General features: G+C 34.3%; 1 protein-coding gene across 4 annotated transcripts in view; it reads left to right on the forward strand.

Annotated features, from left to right (window-relative positions):
- Positions 1–24,528, forward strand: part of MATR3 (matrin 3) — a 48,085-nt gene that overhangs the window by 21,650 nt on the left and 1,907 nt on the right. For 2 of the 4 annotated variants that reach the window (XM_029216189.1, XM_029216190.1), the window contains 13 exons: positions 7,407–8,494; positions 13,472–13,533; positions 14,627–14,668; positions 14,997–15,109; positions 15,363–15,415; positions 15,845–15,970; positions 16,479–16,604; positions 16,790–16,957; positions 20,954–21,085; positions 21,419–21,462; positions 21,570–21,945; positions 23,464–23,686; positions 24,182–24,303. In XM_029216189.1, the coding sequence (XP_029072022.1) occupies positions 7,583–8,494; positions 13,472–13,533; positions 14,627–14,668; positions 14,997–15,109; positions 15,363–15,415; positions 15,845–15,970; positions 16,479–16,604; positions 16,790–16,957; positions 20,954–21,085; positions 21,419–21,462; positions 21,570–21,945; positions 23,464–23,686; positions 24,182–24,303 (2,499 nt within the window). In that variant the 5' untranslated portion in view covers positions 7,407–7,582. Of the gene's footprint in view, positions 1–7,406; positions 8,495–13,471; positions 13,534–14,626; positions 14,669–14,996; positions 15,110–15,362; positions 15,416–15,844; positions 15,971–16,478; positions 16,605–16,789; positions 16,958–20,953; positions 21,086–21,418; positions 21,463–21,569; positions 21,946–23,319; positions 23,687–24,181; positions 24,304–24,528 lie in introns of all 4 variants that reach the window. The other 2 variants (XM_029216187.1, XM_029216186.1) reach the window with 1 other exon arrangement.

Genomic DNA, 24,528 nt, shown 5'->3' on the forward strand with positions numbered 1-24,528 from the left:
AATGTCTGTATAAAAAAGGCTCAGGAGTTGCTGAAATTAAAATTTACATGAAGTAGCAATGAAAGCTTATGTACAATTCTTTTTAATTAAAATTTCTTTTAACTTAAAATTTTTAATTATTAAAGATTTTAAAACTATTCCAAAGATTAAGGCTAATTGATATAAAATACTTGGGTTTTTTCTGGAAACTTTTTTAAATAGCAAATCTCTGCCTGCCTTTTGTAGAGTACCAATAGCCTGTGGCTGTTGGTACCTGTCAGAACACCTTAGTAGGAAAACAGAGGGTTCCCGTGGTGGGGGGGTGGGATGATAGGTCTTCCCAGCTCTTGCTGTTGGATATTCGGCTGGATAAGAAGAGCGGAGAGGGGGGAAATGCCTATAGTTGTCACAGTTAGCAGTAAATGCAAATATGGAAAGTAATCTGTTGATACTAGAGTCTCAGTAGGATCTTTGATTTGTAGTATCATAGATTGTTAATGAAATAGACAACTTTCTGGTCTTTAAAGGTGATGTGTGTGGTGGGTTTGTTGTTTTTTTTTTTCTCTGTGGGAATTTCTAGGATATTAAACGTCTCCCTTTGGTATAGTCACTGAAAAAAGAGCTTATACCATATGTGAAAGTTTAAAGTCAAGTGTTTGAACACCTGAATCACACAGTAGATGGGAAAGGAACAGTAATAGCAAAGAAATACAAACCTTTGTACTTAAAATATTCTTGGGACTTCCCTGGCGGTCCAGTGGTTAAGACTTCGCCTTCCAATGCAGGGGGTGTGGCTTCAATCCCTGGTGGGGGAGCTAAGATCCCATGTGCCCCCCCAGAGGCCAAAAAACCAAAACATAAGACAGAAGCAGTATTGTAACAAATTCAATAAAGACTTTAAAAATGGTTCACATCAAAAAGTAAAAAAATTTTTCTAGCTGTGAAAAGATGTGGAACAACAGAACAATTTTAATGCTTAGCTATGTTTCCTTGTGGGGGTTATGATATTCTGGGAAAGCAGAATGGACGAGGGAACTTTACACTTAAGCATCAGGAAACCTAGAAATATTCATAACAGGGTTCTTGTTAATGACAGGAAATTGGAAACAGTCTAAATGTGCATCATCTGCAAAACAAAACAGATAAGTGTATGTGCCCTAATGGTATCTATATTGCAGTGAAAATGTAGATGTAATCCATGTGTAAATCAGTTTTAAAAAGCAAGCAGTACATACATTTTAAGACAATTTGTATAAAATTCAGAAATGCTAAATTAACACTGTTTAAAAAGATATATGTCTATTAAGTAAGACTTAAAAACAAGAGACTGCAGAAGGGGAGGAGGAATCACTGGAAATTGGTAGGTAGAAGGTATCTAAGGTTTCGTTAACGTTTCTAAACTTTGGTGTTTATACACACAGGTTTGTATAATGTATGATATAAAGGGGGTGGTGCTGGGCCTTAAGAGAATTACTAGTATTAAATGGAGAACGGAGAGACACATTCCAGCTAATAATTGTATTTGAGTGTGGACTTCATGTGGTAAGTAGTAGGGAGTTGTGTGTGTGTATATGTGTGTGTTTGTTTATTTATTGGCTGCGTTGGGTCTTCGTTGCTGTGTGCGGGCTTTCGGGGGCTACTCTTTGTTGCAGTGCGTGGGCTTCTCTCGCGCAGGCTCAGTAGTTGTCGCCTGCGGGCTTAGTTAGTCCGCAGCGCGAGTAGTATATTTTTGAAGAGAGTAAAATAATGAGTGATATTTTAGGAGGCTTATATTGAAACCTGTGAACATGGATCCAATACACGGATGCCATCAGGAGGGCAAGAGGACAGAGTATCTCCAGTAAGGTTATGGCAGAGGAGATAGAGAGTTATGGACTGCATTTCTGAAGGATGAGAAGGTAATTTAAAGGTAGATTGGAAATAGAGAATGAAGAGGGAAGAGGTTTAATTTGTTTACTTTCACTAGAATCCACTTCTCTTCTTCAGTCTTATTTGTCTAGGTTACTGCCAGTCTTTAAATCTGGTCTTTTAAAGCAGACTTCTGGTTCAGAAACAAAGTTCAGATTTTAAATCTGACTTTAATAGAAAGGGATGAGACATGATAGTATAGTTGATATATGAAATAGTGCAGTGAAAGTGAAAGGTGTTTATGTCTCTGGGCCAGTCCTTTTACTTCTCATTTCTCATTGGTTGTGAGGAGCAGATTGCATAAAGTAAATGATCACTATGGTGCTTACCATGTACCAAGTCTTATGAAATGGGTGTTATTTTTATTCGCATTTTACATACGAGGGAACAAACACAGAGATGTTAAGTAATTTGCCCAAGGTCACATAGCTACTTTGTAGTAGAACTGGGATTCAAATGCAGGCATTTGGGCTCTAAAAATCTCAGTTTATATCAAATCAGAGAGTTGTACAAATGTTTGTGGAAAGTAGGAGCAGTAGATCATAAAGTTGTGAGTGGAGGGGGAAAGTTTTAAGAGTGCAGAATGGTGCCTTGAGAAAAACCACAAATTTTGCTTTTAAGTAGAGAGGAGAGTTAGCCAAGTTAGTGTCTTAGGTCAAATCAAGAGTCAAAATTGCCAGTTAAATGGAATAATTTTCTTTCCTGTAGTATGAATTTACTTAATCAGTTTTCTCTATTGCTTAATCTGAAAATATTTAATGTCTAGTTGATAAAGTCACTAGGAAAAACATTTAAACCTAGGAAGAAGAAAAATGTTCCAAGTCTGAATAAAAGGAATCATCCTTTCTGTGGATTACCGTGAAGATTTCTATTTTAGCAGATGAAGGTACTGTGTTAGCCTAAGGATGAAGAAGTTGAATCCAGGTCTGTGATTGGATTAACACCAACAGTCTTAAAGCATTTAAAAATAATACTTGTTTTCCAGCCTTCCTGGGCACGACACTTTATATGGTTTTATCTTTATTGTGTGATGAGGCACATACTGTTTTATACAAAACTGAAATTAATAGAGCTGGATAAGCAACAAGGATATACGGTATAGCACAAGGAATAATAGCTGTTACCTTGTAATAACTTATAGTGGAGTATAATATGCAAAAATACTGAATCATTATGCTGTACACCTGAAACTAATATAGTATTGTAAATCAACTATACTTCAATTAAAAAAAGAATCTGGGACAGTATTTCCTAGGGGGTTTACTATTTAAATTAATTAGTAGTTTGTTTTTTTGAAAAAACCTTGTAAGTCACTTAAAGGCATGCCATACTGAAATGAGATTATGGCACTGAAGAACACAGACTAAAATATAAGTTTTTAAAGTGGCTCAAGCTCAATATATAAAGTTGAATAGTTCCTCAGATAACAATCTTTTTAAAAAATCAAACCCTTAAATGAAACACAAGTTATAAACATATATTGGGAAAACATATAGTGACATAAGCTAATGGGAAAATGAAAATTTACTTAACACCCTAAAATGGAAACTATGTTGATAAGTTATTTATAAAGCCATTATAAATTTAATAAATGAGAAACTTTAAGGAGTAATTAACCTAACCCTGTATTTTAATTGGAAATGAGTCAGTTGCTTGCTTTAAAAGTTCTGACCAGAGTAGTCAATGCTTTAAATTACTAATAGTGAACTGTCCCTGCCATCTGTTGGTGAAACGGTTAGGACATTTTTACTGTATTGGTATTGTTGGTTGCTACGTGTATTTGGCATATTTTCGCATGAATAAGTTAAATCACAAGGGTGTTTGACCTTGATAGACCGTGGAAAATCTGAAAATTTCTTAACACCCTTTTGTGTTTTTAATTCAGATGGGGAAAATACTGTAAGAAACTATTGTTTTTTGGCTGTTGTGTGTTAAATTTTTATGTGAGATTAAAGGGCTATTATAAGTGGATATTTCTTTCCTGAACATCTCTACAAGCCTTTATGATTATACCATCTTAAAATTAGTTGTTTTTGGGCTTCCCTGGTGGCGCAGTGGTTGCGAGTCCGCCTGCCGATGCAGGGCCCGTGAGCCATGGCCGCTGAGCCTGCGCGTCCGGAGCCTGTGCTCCGCAAGGGGAGAGGCCACAACAGTGAGAGGCCTGCGTACCGCAAAAAAAAAAAAAAAAATTGTTTTTAAGAAGTGATTATTTCACACAATTGAAAGCATAAAGATCCATATGATGGTATTAGATACCTTTAAAACAGCATTTTTAAATTTAGAAGCTGAAGGTTTTTTTCTATAATGCCTTTTAAAGAACTAAAGTCTGCTTATGGTCATTTCACTTCCTGCTAAATAACCCTTTGAAAGAATGAATATGTAATAGGACTAATAGGTAATCTTTATTTTACATAGGAAATCGAAATATGAAACAACTTTGTTTTCTCCATGAACTTTCTGGATGTGTTAAGCTTTCATTTGTTTTCTGAAATATTTTAGTTTTCCATTTCTTTTAATTGTTGAAGAAAATAAATCCAATAAAGAGTATCAGATAGTATTCATGGAATGTGGAGGTTGAATATATTAACTGAAGCTTATTTCTTAACCATACATACAGATACTTGTTCATCTGTTGAAGGTGAAGCTAACATCTTTAGTAGCACTTATATCATGAACTAGGTTTAAGTTCCAGGTTAATAATTTAGAATTGTGTATTAAAATGAGCTTTAAATCTGTTCATTGAGAATTTGAATATCAGATTGTAGTTAAATGGCATTTGTAAAGCAAGCCTAATTAGTCCTTCTTTTTCTGATGTTTCCTGGTTGGGGGTGGGGTGGAGGTACTTTCTCTTTTGGAAGTGAAAGATTCTGCATTAATGGGCATTTAGAATTTATTGTATAAAGAATTTAAATGGGTAAATTGGATTTTGATATTACATTCTAGGTTAGTTATCTCAAAGGAATTATTTTCAAGCTTTATTAATCTCTATGAAAAGGCAACTTTATAATGATGGGGGAAAAATACAGTAAAAGAAGCTAATCTTTTTTAAAAATCTTGGTAACTTAGTAAACCTCTCAGTATTGTGCTTTCATAGGCAGTAGGTCTTGCTTAAAGGAGCCTTTTAAAGTGACTTGTTCGTCTTATGTTCACCATTGACTGAAGATCTAAAGGAACTTTTTGTAAATGTTCTTGCACCAGTGCTGTCTTGTCTGATTTCTCTTAATTTCTTTGTTCTAATAAAAGATTTTTAAGAACTTTGTTTCAATCAAAAGTCTGACTTAAGTTCTTTTTCAGTAATGCTACTCTCATGTCTTTGTGTGGGACTGCATTTTAAGTTGAAGCTGAGCATTTTAAGTTGAAACTCTGAGTCACAAAACTATTGTTATTCTTAAGAATTACAAGTTGTCATGGGATTTACATAGTTTGTCTTGCCCTTTTTCTTAGTTTTTCTGACATCCATTTTCTGTTTGTCTTAAGGTTATCACCTTTTACCTTTACTTCTCTTAACTTTCCTTTTTGCAGATCCACCATTTTCATATATGCTACAAAGAAAAATAATTCTGTAATGCAACAATCATTTATTTCCCTTAAAATATGATCAGTTAAAATATTTACATACGATCATAATGCCGCAGTATAATTTCCCTAAGGGAAAGAATAGTTCTTTCAAAAGACTGGCTTTTCAATAATACAGAGCTTTGCCTCTGAAATGAAGGGCAAAGCTGCAATTAATAGTAACCTCTATACATTGAATTTTTGATTTCGAAAAACCCTCTTAATGGTATTGATTTTTTTAAAAAACAAACAAAGTATACATGAAAACTTAGAGGGTCCTACCAATGTTTACACAATATTTCAACCGGCATTCTGTATGGCATTTAAAAGTCATATCAAACAAACCTTCATCCAATGATGTACACTTAGTCTTGTCTTTATTAATCTTAAGGCCTAAGTAGTTTACATAATGGATCTCATCTAGAACTAGTTTCTTTAGTGTCTTCTCAAATTCGTCTTTCTTGGTGTGCAAAAACATCTTCTGTACTTCCAGTCACCTCTGATAGCATTTCTATGTCTTTTTAACTTTGTTACATCTTTTTGTAAAATCTAAAGTCTTGCCTGCAACTTTTTTTTATACTTCTTCTACCACTGTTTTCATCCAGTGTTTCCTTACTTTAATCTGTCATTGGTGGAATTGGTCCCATAATAGACTTGTAACTATTGAATATTGCCTGGTTTTTACATTAATAAAGTTTAATATTTTAAACTAACAGTACTTAGGGGTATGGGTGATGAAATGTATAAAAGTTAACTGAGCAATGCCTCCTAGTAGAATTATGTAGCAAACAATTTAAGACTTATCAACCTCTGTGTGTAATTGTGATTATAAAATTGTTTCATCTAGGACATTTATTGTGTATATCGTTCAACTGGTACTTTATGAGCTCACACAAATGCTTTCCAAATTCTTATGTAACAATTTCTGAGGTGAAATAACAATATAAGAAAGAAAATGAAAATAATTTCATTATTTTCACGTCTTGGAGGAAACACATCTTGGAGGATCGCATTCAGAATTTAAATTTTCAAGGTGACTGGGCTATTCTTGTGAAAGAATCTATGTTTACAGAAATCTGTGTAAGCAAGATCTCATTTTCATTTTCACCTGTTTTGAGCTCTAGGGGTGCTGTGGCCCTGAGCATTAAGTGAATGTCGATGGCTGCTACCTTGGGGAGTTTCACTTCTTTAAATCACCTATACTTCCTGTACCTGGGTTTTTTCTTGGGAGGTCTCCTATTTCTGTACTGAGCATATTTAGTTCTCCTTACCTTTTAAGATTAGAGATGAAATAAGCAACTGCCTGATACAGGATGGACAGTAAGAAGGCAGTTAATTGTTTGGCTTAAATTTGTGCAGAAATCCTTAAACTGTAGGAAGTCACTTATTTTTCTTCACATCTGTCTTTACCTCAATTTGATTTTGCTGCATAAAGGTCTCAACTGTTGTGTTTGATCTTAGATCTTATACTAGGTACTTGACACCTAAGCTTCGTTTACTTGTGATTTTACTTGGTTCTTTCTGATAGTGTTAATAGGTCTCATTTTCTAAAACAGAATACAACTGATTCATCTTTGACTTGCTGACCTTGAATTTTTGTTTTTAGTCTTCTGGAACTTAAGCATCATACTATAGGGTGTATTTTTATTCTTCTAAAAGAAGAGACCCATCTATATTTTTATTGAAATTTTGATGTATTCAGACATCTAACCCTTCAATTGAAATGTTTTTAAATTCAGTATGAAATTCCCTTTAATAGTTAAACTTTAGCATGAAAGACTACTTTTTAAATATCTACATGCAGGCTCTGCATACATCTGAAATCTGTTTAAGTTATGTAATTCCTTGTAAGTTTGAGATCTTAAATGTTTTTTTTTTAATCAACATGATGCATAAGTTTTTTTTCTAAAAAAACGGCATCTACTTAAAGGGATTTATGACTAAAATTGCTTATTTTTCTACAGAGTTGTCTGCTGGTTCTCAGCTTGAAGAAGATTCTACAGTCCTTATTGATCCTTTTTCTTGGCGTTACCATTTTTTGAAGCAAAGTTAACCTAGTTTTCTAGTTTGAGCTTTCTTTTTGGCCATCTTCTAAAAATTTTTTTTTTAATCTATAAACTAGACAAGAGATAGTTCTACAATGTCCAAGTCATTCCAGCAGTCATCTCTCGGTAGGGACTCGCAGGGTCATGGGCGTGACCTGTCTGCAGCAGGAATAGGCCTTCTTGCTGCTGCTACCCAGTCTTTAAGTATGCCAGCATCTCTTGGAAGGATGAACCAGGGTACTGCACGCCTTGCTAGTTTAATGAATCTTGGAATGAGTTCTTCATTGAATCAACAAGGAGCTCATAGTGCACTGTCTTCTGCTAGTACTTCTTCCCATAATTTGCAGTCTATATTTAACATTGGAAGTAGAGGTCCGCTCCCTTTGTCTTCTCAACACCGTGGAGATGCAGACCAGGCCAGTAACATTTTGGCCAGCTTTGGTCTGTCTGCTAGAGACTTAGATGAACTGAGTCGTTATCCAGAGGACAAGATTACTCCTGAGAACTTGCCCCAAATCCTTCTACAGCTTAAAAGGAGGAGAACTGAAGAAGGCCCTACATTGAGTTATGGTAGAGATGGCAGATCTGCTACACGGGAGCCACCATACAGAGTACCTAGGGACGATTGGGAAGAAAAAAGGCACTTTAGAAGAGATAGTTTTGATGATCGTGGTCCTAGTCTCAACCCAGTGCTTGATTATGACCATGGAAGTCGTTCTCAAGAATCTGGTTATTATGACAGAATGGATTATGAAGATGACAGATTAAGAGATGGAGAAAGGTGTAGGGATGATTCTTTTTTTGGTGAGACCTCGCATAACTATCATAAATTTGACAGTGAGTATGAGAGAATGGGACGTGGTCCTGGCCCCTTACAAGAGAGATCTCTCTTTGAGAAAAAGAGGGGCGCTCCTCCAAGTAGCAATATTGAAGACTTCCATGGACTCTTACCGAAGGGTTATCCCCATCTGTGCTCTATATGTGATTTGCCAGTTCATTCTAATAAGGTGAGTTAATGCAACAGATACTTCTAATTTCTTTTACGTTGTAGTGCCTATTCTGTATTTACCTATATCTTTTACTCTAATTCTGTAGTCTGGTGACATTGAGTTGATCAAGAATTTTTATACTTTTGAGAACACTTACTTTATTTCGAAGGTAATTGTTTTTGAGCATTTTAAACCAGGGCTTTACATTAATACAATCTGCCTAGATTACTTCTGGCCACAAAGCTGTCATCCACTGGGATTATCTTGTTGGTTTTTGGCATCAATATGTTCTTCTTAATCGTATATTTAAGCAGGTTTTTTGTCTGCTTTGTTGAATTGTTTTAAGTATATATATATATTTTTGTTTTTGTTTTTTTTGCAGTCAATGTGCTCTGCCATTCAGGATGCTAGATAATCAGCTCTCCATCTGTCTTAATTACTGATTCGTATGTAGTAAAGATGTATTCTTGAACAATTCTCTTTTTTTCCTTATCTGTGGCTACAGGGAAAGAGTTAATGTAGAGCCCTGGTGTTTGTTTCAGTATATTTCATATTTTAGATTAGTTCATTCTTCCTTTTTTAATTTCCCTTTAACACAAACTCTCATGCTATAACTGAAATTTTTTCATCATTTTTTTTCTCCTTTTCCACAACTTTCTTAAACATACTTCAAAACTCACTTTTTATTATCCCATATTGCATCTATCCCTTTAGAGACTTGGGAAAATCAACTACTGCAGTATCCTGCTCTGTGTTCCTCATAAGCATGTTCTTTTTCTGACTTAGGCTTAGACTTCTGGTATAGTCATTTGAGGAAAAAAAAATCTAATTCTCCTTTGCTTTAATTATCACATCTGGCAAAATGGGAACTTTTTCAAAATGTCCTTTTAAATATATTGTCTTTTCTCTTTCAACGTTTTCAATGCTAATCATTCGCACTGGTTTTTTTCCCCCCAAAATACAGTGCAGTTGACTTAAGGTCAGCATTATAGCACTCCACTAGCTCGATCTGTAATCTGACCATCCATTTTTCCTGATGTGCTGTACTTAACTGGAACATGTTGCTGCCATGAAACTGATTTGATGGTTACTGTTACAGGGTTTTTTCTTCACATTAACATTTGGAAGGGTCATTTTCTTTTCACATCTATCCCTTTTAAATGCATTTTTAAGTGAGTGTTGATTTTTGAGCAAACTATATCATATAGGTCATTAGAGATTTTGTTTTTAATCTTTTTAAAAGTATTACCAATCAATCCCTTTTCTGTGTTTGGATCTCAGTATTTTTGTCTCAGATAAGTAAGAGAAGAGACTTCTTATATTATTTGAATTTACAGAGTACTTTGAAAAATATCTTTAAGAATAATTCTTAGCTAAATATATGTATGTATTCCTTATAATACAAAAATCTTTTGAATTAATGCATCAATAATTTAAGTATACAAGGAATATTTTAATCTTTAATCCGTGTCAAAATAAATTAACTTCAAATGCTAAATTTACATTCATAGATTAATTTTCATTTAAGACAGAACCACAAACTCATAAAATTAGGGAATTTTTCTTTTTCAGATTTGTTTTCCTTTTTCAGATTTGTTGGATACACTAAGTATATCATGGAATTTAGTTTTTGTTCAGTACCAAACTTCAAGTTTTAGGTCTGGTATGAATTGATTTAATGAAAAGGTCCATTAAACTTTGGTGACTCAAAATATTTTGTTACTTCTTGCCTGTTCGCAGAAATGGCAATACGAGAAATATTCTCAGATAGGCTCTCTAAACTCTAAGGAAGATAGCTAGTTACAGTGTCTCAAAGTGATTGTAAGGGACTTAAAATCTTTGCTACTGGAGTCATCATAAATCAAAAGCTGTTGTTGGAAGCCTCCTTTTCCTGACTTTGAGCAGTAATTTAACCTTGCTGCTTACACATGGGAAAACAATTCAGTAAATAAACACAAAAGAAAACCAAGAAGGACTTTAATCAGAAAAAAAGTTTCCATTTTTATATATGATTATACTTTTCTCTCCAAATGTTGTTACCTTCTAGTTCCTTAACAGTTATATTAATAAATAATGATAGTAAATGGACCTAAATTGACAAAAGAATATATTTGAAACTTTGAATTCAAGAGTAAGACACCTTACCTAGTGCAAGAGGTACTTTTAACCTGTAAAAATGCATGTACCCTAGCTAGTTTGGGTATTTTATCACAAATTTAGAAACAGTTAAGAATTACTTTAGAGGCCCTTTGTTTGGTTTACAAAATTTATGGTATTTGTAAATTGTACCAATTTTAAGAAGTTTTAGCACCTGGATTCTCTTAATGTATTTTAGTTTCCTTAACATAGCTAATGTTTTCTGGATATCTTCATTATGGAAAAAATACTCACTTTTAGTAGGGATCTTTTTAATTTATAGCTGATGTAGAATCAATGAGTTTAGAGAAAGTAGATAATGAAAAATTTTTTAACATTTAATCCTGCTCTCTGGTATTGCTGCATAACTTGGAAAATCTGTTCTTTTCACTTAGTAGTAACGTTAAATAGCCTACATGATCAAAACTTCTTCTTACTATGAAATAAGAAACTTTTAGGTGAGAAACATCTAATTTGTCATCATTATTTTTGATATTTTAAGTAACTTTCAGTGATGGTGTTGCTTTTATTTCTTTCTAGGTCATTGTAGAACATCAAGTTGCTTTTCTACACAGCCTCAAACTTGCCTCAAAATTCCTTTCACTTAAAGAAAACTGGCCACTACAGCCCTTTCACTGTCTTGTCACTTGAGTTCATATTTTCCTTTCAGTATTCTAGAAGCCCTTAAGTTATTCTTTATTGTGCCATTCCACATGTGCTTCTCCAAATTATCTTTTCTTTATATAATTTAGGTATCTCAGTGACATCAAGGTGAATGTAGTTTTTCCTGCAGAACTTCTGAATTCAAAAAGTGAATCCTTACTCTTTATTAATCTGATGTGAGAGTTACCTCCATGTAGAATCCAAGGATATAGGTTTTTTTAAAAACCTTTTGGCTCTTAATCCTCACCTTAGACCAAACAGTAAAAGATCAGGTATGGTAGTGCAGATTAGTAATGGGTGGGTTTGGGAGATATATAACTGATTCTTTGATCTTGGCTTTCCTTCTAGTACTTTGTAAGACCAGCCATACTTTCACAAGTTTGAACCTTTAAAGATCATGGGGGATTGGATATAAATAACTTCTGGTCAACTAGATATCCTTTCCATCTCCTATTAATTAGAAGCATGCCTAATAGGGTAATTTTTGCTCCTCTCCCAACACACTACTTCTCAAGGATATTTTAAATCTGAATATTTTTCGTTAAGAAAATTCTAAGTTAACGTATTTGTTTAATCCCGCTTCTGAATTTTGTGAACTTCACCTATGGCGCCTCTTGGTTACAGCCATTTTTAAAGTGGCCTCCAACAAGTCGGTGGTCTGTTGCTTTGCAAGTAGAAATGTTTTATATCCCAAATATCTGGTTGTAGAGCCAGCTGGAGAGATCTCTTCCAGTTCCTTACTTATTAGCCATTATTTTAAAAAGACAATCCAGCTTTGAGAGATAGTTCCCCAAGTTCTTAGAAGTACCATTCTGTTTGAATGTGTTCCATTTTACCTCTTTCACAGTTTTAGTTAATTTTAGTAGGGCATAGAAATGTGTGTAAACTCTCAAAATGTAAGTTAGTTTTTAAAAATTAGATCCCATTTATAAAGTAACTTTTTGAAAAGTTTCAGAATGGTGTCTCTTGTAATTTGGTTCCTTATTTTAGTTCAGCTGTAAGTGAGACTCCCTTTTTAAAACATTGCCTGACCATGTTTTATATTCCAAATATAATGTATTAGGTAGTGTGGGTGTTGGAAAAGTTGCCTTATTTTGTGGGGATTTGTGAAACAATAATACTTGTAAAGCGGGAAGTGTAAAACAAGATAGCTTTCTTTATAAGCAATGTAATAATAGTTGCTTTTCTTTCTTTCTAAAATTTTTTTATTATTAGCACTTCCTATGTGCCTGGCAATGTTCTGATAAACAGGTTACCTTTATTAATTCATTACTTTTCACAAAATCCTAGGAGAATATTGAATCACAGTGAATTTAAATAACTTATACGAAGGATTCACATCTAGTAAGTGGCACCTTGGGAATTAAATGTAGGCAGTCTGGCAGCAAAGCCTACTTTTCCTAACTTTCTTATATTGCCTAAAATGTTAATCATTTACATGTGAATTTTTAACTAAAGAAAGGAAAGTTTATTTGCATAAAATAGGAAAAAATTAATCCCTTCAAATTTAAAATAATCACACAGGAGCAAATACTGAAGAAATAAAATGTTTTCCTCCCTAAAATTTAGAAATGGACACTCCTAAAATTTGCTTCTCTGATTTTGGGAAATATAATGGGAGTTTAGTTTTTTGATAAATGGGAGCATTTTCTAGAAAAGTCACTCCTGTTGAATCAACTTAGCTTTTTATGGCTGTAGTACACTTGCAACATACCTCAAAGGCTGGATGAAATTAAAGATACTATTTTTAACTAATTATTCACATTTATAGTATATATTTTCTAAAGTGATATAAGCATGGATATTTTTATCATATTTAGAGTTCTATAAAAGCAATTCTAATGATACGTAAATAAAATTCAGTTTCGTCCACAGCAGAAATTAATATGCCTGCTGATCTCAAGGTCAGTTACTACTCTTGATCTTTATTAACTCTATATCTTTTCCCTGTCAGGTCTGTTAGTATATTAACCAAGTTATCCAGTTTTTCCAAGAATGTGCATGGCGTATTTGAGGGCAGGATCAAGCTACAAGGATTCAGAGAAATGGTTTTAAATTAATTCAGTGTGATTAGTGAATGGGCAGGTGTTTGTTCTGCTTATACTATGTATAGATTAACATCCTAGATTTTGAATGGTTCAAATGAAAATACCTTAGTTTTATTTTTGTTAATTCTGCTAATTTACTTTGCTACAGGAGTGGAGTCAACATATCAATGGAGCAAGTCACAGTCGTCGATGCCAGCTTCTTCTTGAAATGTAGGAGTTTGAAATACCTTTAAAGCATCCTTATCGTGAATCAGAAACACCCATTGATTGCTTTGGGGAGTTCACCGTTTACTTGTAATATCCACATTGTTATTATTGCATAGTTGATACTGTCCAGGCAATGCCAATTACAAACAAAATGTTTAGATCTGGAATTGTATATGGGATGTTAGATGCAGTGGTAGTGGTACTTTGTTATTTAATATTATTTCTAGGGTTAATAAACGTTTGTTCTTTTATACAAATTGAAAGAATTAATAGACTTAAAGATAGCCTTTGATACATAGAACAGGTTCATAAGAGCATTTGCAGTAACAGTAATACGTGCTCTAAGAATATAGAAGATGTGGAAAGGGGGGAAATTACTAGAAGTTACAAGTTAGTTTTCAAGCAAAACCCTTCAGGATGTATTTTTTGCTTTTGAGATACTTTTGATTCTGAGTTTAAGCTGCCAGAATGAAATTGAATTCCTAAAGAATCTCCCTGCCTAAATAGCACATGATACCCATTGTTCACTGAAGTGGCCATTTTCACGTATGCTATGCTCTGTTGGGGCTGTCCTTTCTGTCTAGTGCCACAACTCAACTCTGCTCTTGGTATTTAATATTGGAGAAAGAAAATCTGTGGTCAGTCTTGGTTTCCCTATATAATCCACATTTCCAGTCCCTCATGCAGCACTTTTCCTCTTTGTGAATTAACAAATATAGGGAATTCCCTAGCGGCCCAGTGGTTAGGACTACACACAATTTCACTGCCAAGGGCCCGGGTTCAGTCTCTGGTTGGGATACAAGCCATGTGGCATGGCCAAAAAAAACCAAATACAGGAGTATTTTAATTGCAACATACATTACCTACATTTTCAGGCAATACAGAACAAGTTTATTCTCCTTCATTTGGATTAATTTGAAACTCTGAAATTTTCCTTTGGAAATATCTACATGTCATGTTTTTAAACTGTAATATTTCTAACACTTAGACTCTGTATAACTTTACTAATGAATAATCTCTATTTTAAAGGCCAAACAAGGCTACTTTGTGAATAGGACAGTTTTATTTTAAAGTTAATTTTCTGGTCTTTTTAAAGCTACCCAGAATGGAATCCTGACAATGATACAGGACACACAATGTAAGTTAAATTTTTTAAGCTATTGTTTGTAAAGGAGATCAATGTAAGGAATTCAGGTTAAACTTTTCAACACTTCATAAACAATATTTTCTTAATTTCTTTATTGAATATGAGAGTTTGGTAAAAGTCACTGTGGGTGAAAGAATTTCTAGAAACAATCTTATGTAGTAATTTTTATTTTATTGTTATAGATTTTTCCCTAGTTACTTCATACATAAATGCCCCCAAAGATTGGAATCATAGTCATACAAATGTTTTAGCAGTAAATCTTAGTTATTTCTGATGGACTTTATCATGCTTTGTATTTTATGTTTTCACATTATACTAGGGGTGATCCATTCATGTTGCAGCAGTCTACAAACCCAGCACCAGGAATTCTGGGACCTCCGCCTCCCTCATTTCATCTTGGGGGACCAGCAGTTGGACCAAGAGGAAATCTGGGTGATTATAAAATTCATGTTACCTTTCCCTAAGAGCTTTTATCATAAAAATTAAATGCAGTGATGTTAGGCAAAAGAAGTGTCATAGAACTGTAACTCAGAAATAACATTGCATGAGAAGACATGTGGTACTCATATGATATTTGTAATATCCTTCATTTGTGTTTGAAAAATGTCTGTTTTTCAATTAAAATAGCCTGGTAGCGCAAGTATATTTATTACAAGACTGAAAAATATACTTTTTCCCTATAAAGGTGCTGGAAATGGAAACCTGCAAGGACCAAGACACATGCAAAAGGGCAGAGTGGTCAGTAATAAAGCTCTTGCTTTTACTGTTTTAGCTGTTCGGGGGAATGTGATTTGACTTGAATCCTTGCTAATTGAATTTGTGTCATAGTCTTTATTAGGAAGATTGCTTTAGTTTGAAAATCATCAGGCTTTTATATATGACTTTGATAAGAATTAAAACTTTGTTTTCCTATGTCCATAGTCTAGAGATCTCACCTTGATTCAAAGTTAAGAACTTTGCTATCTAATTATGTACAAGGTAGTCAATTTAAATATCAGTGCAGATACTGTTTTCTGGAACTTTGAGATTTGCCCCAGTGACATATTTTAAATATTTAGTTTTTTCCAGTTGGCTGTAGATTATAAAAGTTTTAATATAATACATAACCTGTTTCGTATTGCTTCTAAAGAGACTTGTTTACTAACTTGATTTTTTCCTAATGGATAGGAAACTAGCCGAGTTGTTCACATCATGGATTTCCAGCGAGGGAAAAACTTGAGATATCAACTATTACAGCTGGTGGAACCATTTGGAGTTATTTCAAATCATCTGATTCTAAATAAAATTAATGAGGTATGAGTTAAGTATAGTATTTATTGATCACTAAAATATTTCCTAAGGGGATTACATAATTTTGTGTTAGAGCTTAAATCATCAATATGGAATGTAATATAGAGCAAAGGGCCAATAGTTGAACTAATCAGTAATAAATTCTAGTACTGATGGATTATTAGTAACTTTATAAATTGTGATTCTTAAGCAGTAACATTGTCATTATTACACTGCAGCTACTATAAGGGCTATATAAGAATAATTATTTGGAAAACCATTTCAAACTTTTACCCAAATGGCACCGAATTATTTCAGATTCAGTAGGCATAATAAATGATAGTTTTACTATCATGACGGTAATAAAATCTGAGGTGATCATTAATAAATAGCAAATTAGCAATGCTGGGTTTCTTGTTTTGCTTTTAGATTCTTGAAAATGCTTTCTATTTAATGATTAAATATTTTTGGAAAGATTTGGGCAGTGTGGAATTTGGTTGGTTTGGGGAAATAATTTTTTTTGCCATTTTAGGCATTTATTGAAATGGCAACCACAGAAGATGCCCAGGCTGCAGTGGATTATTATACAACTACACCAGCATTAGTATTTGGCAAGCCAGTGAGAGTTCATTTATCCCAGAAGTATAAAAGAATAAAGGTAATATCTGTTTTTCCAGATTTGTATTACCAACAATTTGATACATCATTTTAATATTTACTAACTTACAGATATTTTAAATTGTTGCTAATATCTAGGATAATCTTAACTATTAACTAATAATTACGGCATACCTACCAACGTTTGACTCCCCCTCCCTCCCTTTTTTTTCCCATTTATTAAAGAAACCTGAAGGGAAGCCAGACCAGAAGTTTGATCAAAAACAAGAGCTTGGACGTGTGATACATCTCAGCAATTTACCTCATTCTGGCTATTCTGACAGTGCTGTCCTCAAGCTTGCTGAGCCTTATGGGAAAATTAAGAATTATATACTGATGAGGATGAAAAGTCAGGTAATATACATGTTGAAGTTTTGAAAAATATTATTTCTCAGAGTGCTTTCAGTTTTTTGTTTCGTTTTGTTTTTTTAATATCCTCATTTGTAGTGAAGAAAGGGTGGGGAGGTAATTTGGCATCCAAGGTGGAGTGGTTCTTTAGCTTATTATAGATAAATTTTCTAGCCAAGTGGTAGTTTTTTAAAAGTCATAGTAGGCGAATTCTATCAAACATTTAGAGAAGAGCTAACACCGATCCTTCTTAAACTCTTCAAAAAATTGCAGAGGGAGGAAACACTTCCAAATTTACTATCACCCTGATACCAAAACCAGACAAAGATACCACAAAAGAAGAAAATTACAGACCAATATCACTGATGAAAACAGATAGAAAAATCCTGAACAAAATACTAGCAAACAGAATCCAACAACATATTAAAAGGATCATACACCGTGATCAAACGGCATTTGTCCCAGGGATACAAGGATTCTTCAGTATACGCAAATCAATCGATGTGATACACTATATTAACAAATTAAGGAATAAAAACCATATGATCATCTCAATAGATACAGAAAAAGCTTTTGACAAAATTCAACACCCATTTATGGTAAAAACTCTCCAGAAAAATGGGCATAGAGGGAACCTTCTTCAACATAGTAAAGACCATATATGACAAACCCACAGCAAACATCATACTCGGTGAAAAACTGAAAGCATTTCCACTAAGATCAGGAACAAGACAAGGATGTCCACTCTTGCCACTCAGCATAGTTTTGGAAGTCCTAGCCACAGCAATCAGAGAAGGAAAAGAAATAAAAGGAATCCAAATTGGAAAAGAAGAAGTAAAACTGTCACTGTTTGCAGGTGATGTGACATAATTTTCTACTCTACATAAAAAATCCTAAAGATGCCACCAGAAAACTACTAGGAACTAATCAATGAATTTGGTAAGGTTGCAGGATACAAAATTAATGCACAGAAATCTCTGGCATTCCTATACACTAACAACGAAAGATCAGAAAGAGACATTAAGGAAACAATCACATTTAACACTGCAAGAAAAAGAATAAAATACCTAGGAATAAACCTACGTAAGGAGGCGAAAGACTTGTACTCAGAAAACTATAGAACACTGATGAAAGAAATCAAAGATGACGTAAACAGATGGAGAATACACCATGTTCTTGGATTGGAAGAATCAATATTGTAAAAATGACTCTACTACCCAAAGCAATCTACAGATTCAGTGCAATCCCTGTCAAAGTGCCAATGGCATTCTTCACAGAATTAGAACAAAAAATTTTGCAATTCGTAAGGAAGCACGGAAGACCCCAAATAGCCAAAGCAATCTTGAGAAAGAAAAACGGAGCTGGAGGAATCAGGCTCCCAGACTTCAAATTATACTACAAAGCTACAGTAATCAAGACAGTATGGTACTGGCATGAAAACAGAAATATAGATCAACAGTACAGGATAGAAAGCCCAGAGATAAACCGACACACATATGGTCACCTAATTTTCAACAAAGGAGGCAAGAACATACAAGGGAGAAAATACAGCCTCTTCAATAAGTGGTGCTGGGAAAACTGGACAGCTTCATGTAAAAGAATGAAATTAGAACGCTCCATAACACCATACACAAAAATAAACTCAAAATGGATTAAAGACCTAAATATAAGACCAGACACTAAAACTCTTAAGAGGAAAACATACGCAGAACACTCTATGACATAAATCACAGCACGACCTTTTTTGACCCACCTCCTAGAGAAATGGAAGTAAAAACAAAAATAAACAAATGGGACCTAAGTAAACTTAAAAGCTTTTGCACAGCAAAGGAAACCATAAACAAGACGAAAAGATACTCCTCAGAATGGGAGAAAGTATTTGCAGATGAAACAATGGACAAAGGATTAATCTCCAGAATATACAAACAAGTCATGGAGCTCAATATCAAAAAAAACAATTCAATAAAAAATGGGCGGAAGACCTAAATAGACTAGACGTTTCACCAAAGAAGACATACAGATGGCCAAGAGGTACATGAAAAGCTGCTCAACATCACTAATTATTAGAGAAATGCGAATCAGAACTACAGTGAGGTATCACCTCACACTGGTCAGAATGGCCATTATCAAAAAATCTAGGGCTTCCCTGGTGGCACAGTGGTTGAGAGTCTGCCTGCCGATGCAGAGGACACGGGTTCGTGCCCCGGTCCAGGAAGATCCCACATGCCGCAGAGCGGCTAGGCCCGTGAGTCGTGGCTGCTGAGCCTGCGTGTCCAGAGCCTGTGCTCCACAACGGGAGAGGCCACAACAGTGAGAGGCCCGTGAAAAGGGAACTCATCTGCACTGTTGGTGGGAATGTAAATTGATACAACCACTTTGGAGAACAGTATGAAGGTTCCTTAAAAAACTAAAATTAGAACTATCATATGACCCAGCAGTCCCACTACCGGGCATATACCCTAAGAAAACCATAATTCAAAGAGAGTCATGTACCACAGTGTTCACTGCAGCACTATTTACAATAGCTAGGACATGAACCAAATCTAAATGTCCATCGACAGATGGGATAAAGAAGATGTGGCACATACATACAGTGGAGTGTTACTCAACCATAAGAAGAAACGAAATTGAGTTATTTGTAGTGAGTTGGATGAACCTAGAGTCTGTCATACAGAGTGAAGTAAGTCAGAAAGAAAAACGAATACCGTATGCTAACACATATATATATGGAATCAAAAAAAAAAAAACGAACCTAGTGGCAGGGCAGGAATATAGACATAGAGAATGGACTTGAGGACATGGAGTGGGGAGGGGGGAAGCTGGAGTGAAGTGAGAGTAGCATCGACGTATATACACTACCGAATGTAAAATAGTTAAGCTAGTGGGAAGCAGCAGCATAGCACAGGGTGATCAGCTCGGTGCCTTGAGATGACCTGGAGAGGTGGGATTGGGAGGGAGGCTCGAGAGGGAGGGGATATGGGGGTATATGTATGCATATGGCTGATTTCCTTTGTTGTACAACAGAAACTAACAGTATTGTGAAGCAGTTATACTCCAGTAAAGCTCTATTTAAAGATTAATTCTCAAAGTGCTTTAAGTTTTGTTTGTTTTTTGTTTAATATTCTCATTTGTAGTGAATAAATAAAGTGGAAAGTAAAGATCTTTTTTCTTGCTTGGTTAATAACACTATTTGTTTCCTGAGTTTGCTTCCAAAGATCTTCCTTTGTGTATATAGGTATACTTTTTCCCCTTACTTCAAATGGGATTATATCATACTGTTGTTTTCCACAGTATATGATTCCATTGAGTAAACTGTAATGAATTTAATTTCTTTAGTTGATGGATATTAGAGTTGCTAGTATTTTGGCTGTGCCATTAATGCTGCTGTGGACTTTGTGGCATGTGAATTTATGCATTTGATTGAAGGGTACAATTTCAGAATTGGAATTTTGGATCCTGATACTTGCTTTCTTTAGTTTGATGGTGTCAAATTGCTCTTCAAAAAATACTATTCATTTATAGTCACACCAGCATTGTCTGAGAGTGAGAGCTTTGCAAACACTGGATATTAAAGACTTTTCAAATTATGTGAGTTTAATGGATGGATTAAGTTATGTCATACTTGTATTTCATTTTTAAAATTCACAGTAAGGAGAGCATCTTTTCTTTCTTTTTCGTTAACCCTTTTGTAGCAACATGAGTTTATATCCTTCCTAACTTTTACTTTTTAATTTTTTGTTATTTTCCTTAATGTATTGTGAGTGATATTTTCTAAGCTTAGTACTTTAATTACTTTTGCAAAAAGACTGCATACAGGTGGTTTAATATTTGGACAAGATACTTTGTAAATCTGACAAATTGCCCTTATTTCACTGGGTGATTTTTAACTCTTACTGCTATCTCTATACTAAAGATTAAATTCTCCTAACAGGTAGAAAAAATAAGCTCTAAAATTCTGTACAATTCTTTGAAAAATAATGTCTTTGCTAATTTTGTTTTCAGGCCTTTATTGAGATGGAGACCAGAGAAGATGCAATGGCAATGGTTGACCACTGTTTGAAAAAGGCCCTTTGGTTTCAAGGGAGATGTGTAAAAGTTGACCTGTCTGAAAAATACAAAAAATTGGTACTCAGGGTATGTAGTATTTGATTCTACTTCATTATAAAGCTTGTTTTCATGCTTTTCAAGCCATGACATTCTTATAAACATTTTTATATGCCAAGAATATAGGATAGATTTTATTTGAACAGAGTTCTGTTAATAAAGTGTTTATTATTCACTGCTCTATTGAAATGTTGATTGTAATGAATTGGTAACTATATTCAGCTTAAATTCTTAGGTATGGTTACAGAGATTGAATAAGCTTAGTTGATATATAAAGGACGGTCATCAGTCATTAGTTAATTGGATAATTATACTACAAATTCTAATACATTTATTTAACTTCTGTAAATTTTTGTCTTTTAGATTCCCAACAGAGGCATTGACTTACTGAAAAAAGATAAGTCCCGGTAATTTCCCTTTGTGTGTGTGTCTGTGTCTTTGTGTACACTAGTATATTAAAAACTTTTGTTTTCCAGCTCAGGTGAATTAATTCAAATGTATCTTTTGGTTTCAGGAAAAGGTCTTACTCTCCAGATGGCAAAGAATCTCCAAGTGATAAGAAATCCAAAACTGATGGTTCCCAGAAGACTGAAAGTACAACCGAAGGTAAAGAACAAGAAGAGAAATCAGGAGAAGATGGTGAAAAAGATACAAAGGATGACCAGGCAGAACAAGAACCTAACATGCTTCTTGAATCTGAAGATGAGCTACTTGTAGATGAAGAAGAAGCAGCAGCACTGCTAGAAAGTGGCAGTTCAGTGGGAGATGAGACAGATCTTGCTAATTTAGGGGATGTGGCATCTGATGGGAAAAAGGAACCTTCAGACAAAGTTGTGAAAAAAGATGCAAATGCGAGTGCTTCAGCAACTGCCAAGAAAAAGCTTAAAAAGGTAAAGGAAGATTATGTGTTGACCTGTTTTAGTAGAAAATGAGATCAGATAAACGTTTCAAATTATATATATTAGGGTCACAGTAAAGAGAAGTCACTTATATTAGGAAAAAATAGATACGAATAATAAAAACATTGAAATCTAAACTCTGCAATAAATAGATTAAATAGGACTAATTTTCAAAAGAAAAATGTCAGTTCACAAAGGGAACTTTTTAGTAATGAAGGAGAAAGACTTAAAACTACATATGATGCTGTTTTGTAGTGGTAGTGTGTAAGTAGTAGTAGGCAGCCTTTATGGTCCAGCTTGTTTTTTAAAAGATGGGGTATGAATTTTACAGTAACTTAACTGACCCAGGCCACTAAAAACCTTTTGTCAAAAATGGCTGCATTTGAAGAATTTTCCTATTAAAGAAATGTAACCTTGATTAGATATTTTAATAGGTTTTAAAACATTTTTTCTTAGAACCCGTCACATATAAGAGCATATAAGGCGAGTATCAGTACAAAAATACGTACATGGTAAAAGAATAGTAACTCAAGAGACCCATGGTGTATTGACTACCTATGTTAAGGAGCCCCTTTGGAGCTCCTTAAGATAAATGGGTCTTGAAATGAGATTTTTATAATCCTATTTCATTGGTTCCTTCTAAGCAGTACTCAGCTACTAGGAAACTAATACTTACCTCCAGTTTTTGATGGCTTGGTCAAAAAAGTTAGTCTTGAGATTCTTTTTCTGGCTGCTATGTTTGCACTCTTAAGAGCTGATAATTATTGAGCGCTTATTACATGCTGTAATTTTTCCTAAGCTCTGTGTGTGCCGATTAACTGATTCTTATAATCCTATGCCATAGATACTTTGTTTTCCCCATTTCATGAATGAGCAGATCGAGATATGTTAAAATTGAGTAGATTGTGGTTATACTGCCTATAAATGGCAGAGCCAAAATCTAAACCAAAGCAGTCATGCTCCAGAGCTTGATTTTTAAACCACAGTGCTATTTTTAGACTGAATGTTCTCTAAGCAAGGTTTATACCATAAGATACCTTCTTTGAAGGACATCTTTCAACTACCAAATCAGTTCTTCGATACATTCCCTAGCAGCAGAATAGTCTCAGAAAGTATGGAATATGAATGTCCTCATATTTATTTTCTGCTCTTTGTATGAGGCAAGCCTTCGATTATTTAGTTTTAAAACAGGCTAAGGTGTTTTTGAAAGGTTACTAATTTAGAGGGGAAAAAGGAAGAAGTCAGCTTTTTTTTTTTTTTTTGAGAAAATGAAGGCAAAGACGCTATCCCTTTCCCTTCAAGTAAAGCAAATGGAAGGGATGCTGCAGGATAATTGTTGCAGAGTAAATTTGTCTTTCTTAACAGCGTCGTTTCCCAGGGAGTATGGAAGGTTTTGTCACTCTAGATGAGGTTGGTGATGAGGAAGATTCGGAACTTCAGAAACTTCGTAAATCGGGCATGGCATTTAAATCTGGTGACAAAAATGATGATGGTTTGGTTGAAATTAAGGTGGACAAGATCGAGGAACTTGACCAAGAAAACGAAGCAGCGTTGGAAAATGGAATTAAAAATGAGGAAAATACAGAACCAGGTGCTGAATCTGCTGAGAATGCTGATGATCCCAACAAAGATACAAGTGAAAACGCAGATGGCCAAAGTGATGAAAACAAGGAGGACTATACAATCCCAGATGAGTATAGAATTGGACCGTATCAGCCCAATGTTCCTGTTGGTGAGATTTAAGGCTTTGTTCTTCCCCTCTCACTCTTCCCAAACTCTTACTAAATAAGATTTTTAAAATTGGTCTTACATAAGCTCTGATAACATTCTTAATTTACTTCTATGCAAAACAGATTGTAAATCTTAATTGGAACATTCTTTTTTCCTCTTACCCATGTCTCCTGATTTTGTATTATCTTTTGTTACCATTCCATAATATGTTCTCTTTTCTCATAAAGTTTTCTGAGAATTTCACATTGCTTTTTGTTTTGTTTACCTTTTCTATTTCAATATTTTTAAGAGAACAATTAGGTGTGGGACCTTAAATATCAATTAAGTACAAACTATTAACAATGTCATGGTTTTTGTTTTGTTTTAGCTTAGGCTACATTAGACTTGTCACAAATGTTACCTCATTCAAATTACATTGACAGGAAAAAAAAGATTTGAGAACACTATTAAAATCTTCAGTTTACTGAATTTGTAAGAATGTATGTTTGTGTTCTAGGTATAGACTATGTGATACCTAAAACAGGGTTTTACTGTAAGCTGTGTTCACTCTTTTATACAAATGAAGAAGTTGCAAAGAATACTCATTGCAGCAGCCTTCCTCATTATCAGAAATTAAAGGTAAGGCTATATCTAAAAGAGGAGAGTTCTTTAGTGAAAACTAGCAAATCATAGAAGTTTATGGAAAGTAGTACTGTCTGTGGACCCAGCATGCTTTATCCTGGAGATAACATTCTTTATTGATGGGCCTTGAGCAGTTTAATGAATTCTAGAAACATCTGTTAATTAAGCCTCTTTCTAGAAAACACTCTTAACTAAGTGTTGATAATTGAGTAATTTCTAAAT

The sequence above is a fragment of the Monodon monoceros genome, unplaced genomic scaffold (genome assembly GCF_005190385.1).
Source record: "Monodon monoceros isolate NGI ecotype Baffin Bay Population unplaced genomic scaffold, NGI_Narwhal_1 Super_Scaffold_12, whole genome shotgun sequence".
NCBI lineage: Eukaryota > Metazoa > Chordata > Mammalia > Artiodactyla > Monodontidae > Monodon > Monodon monoceros.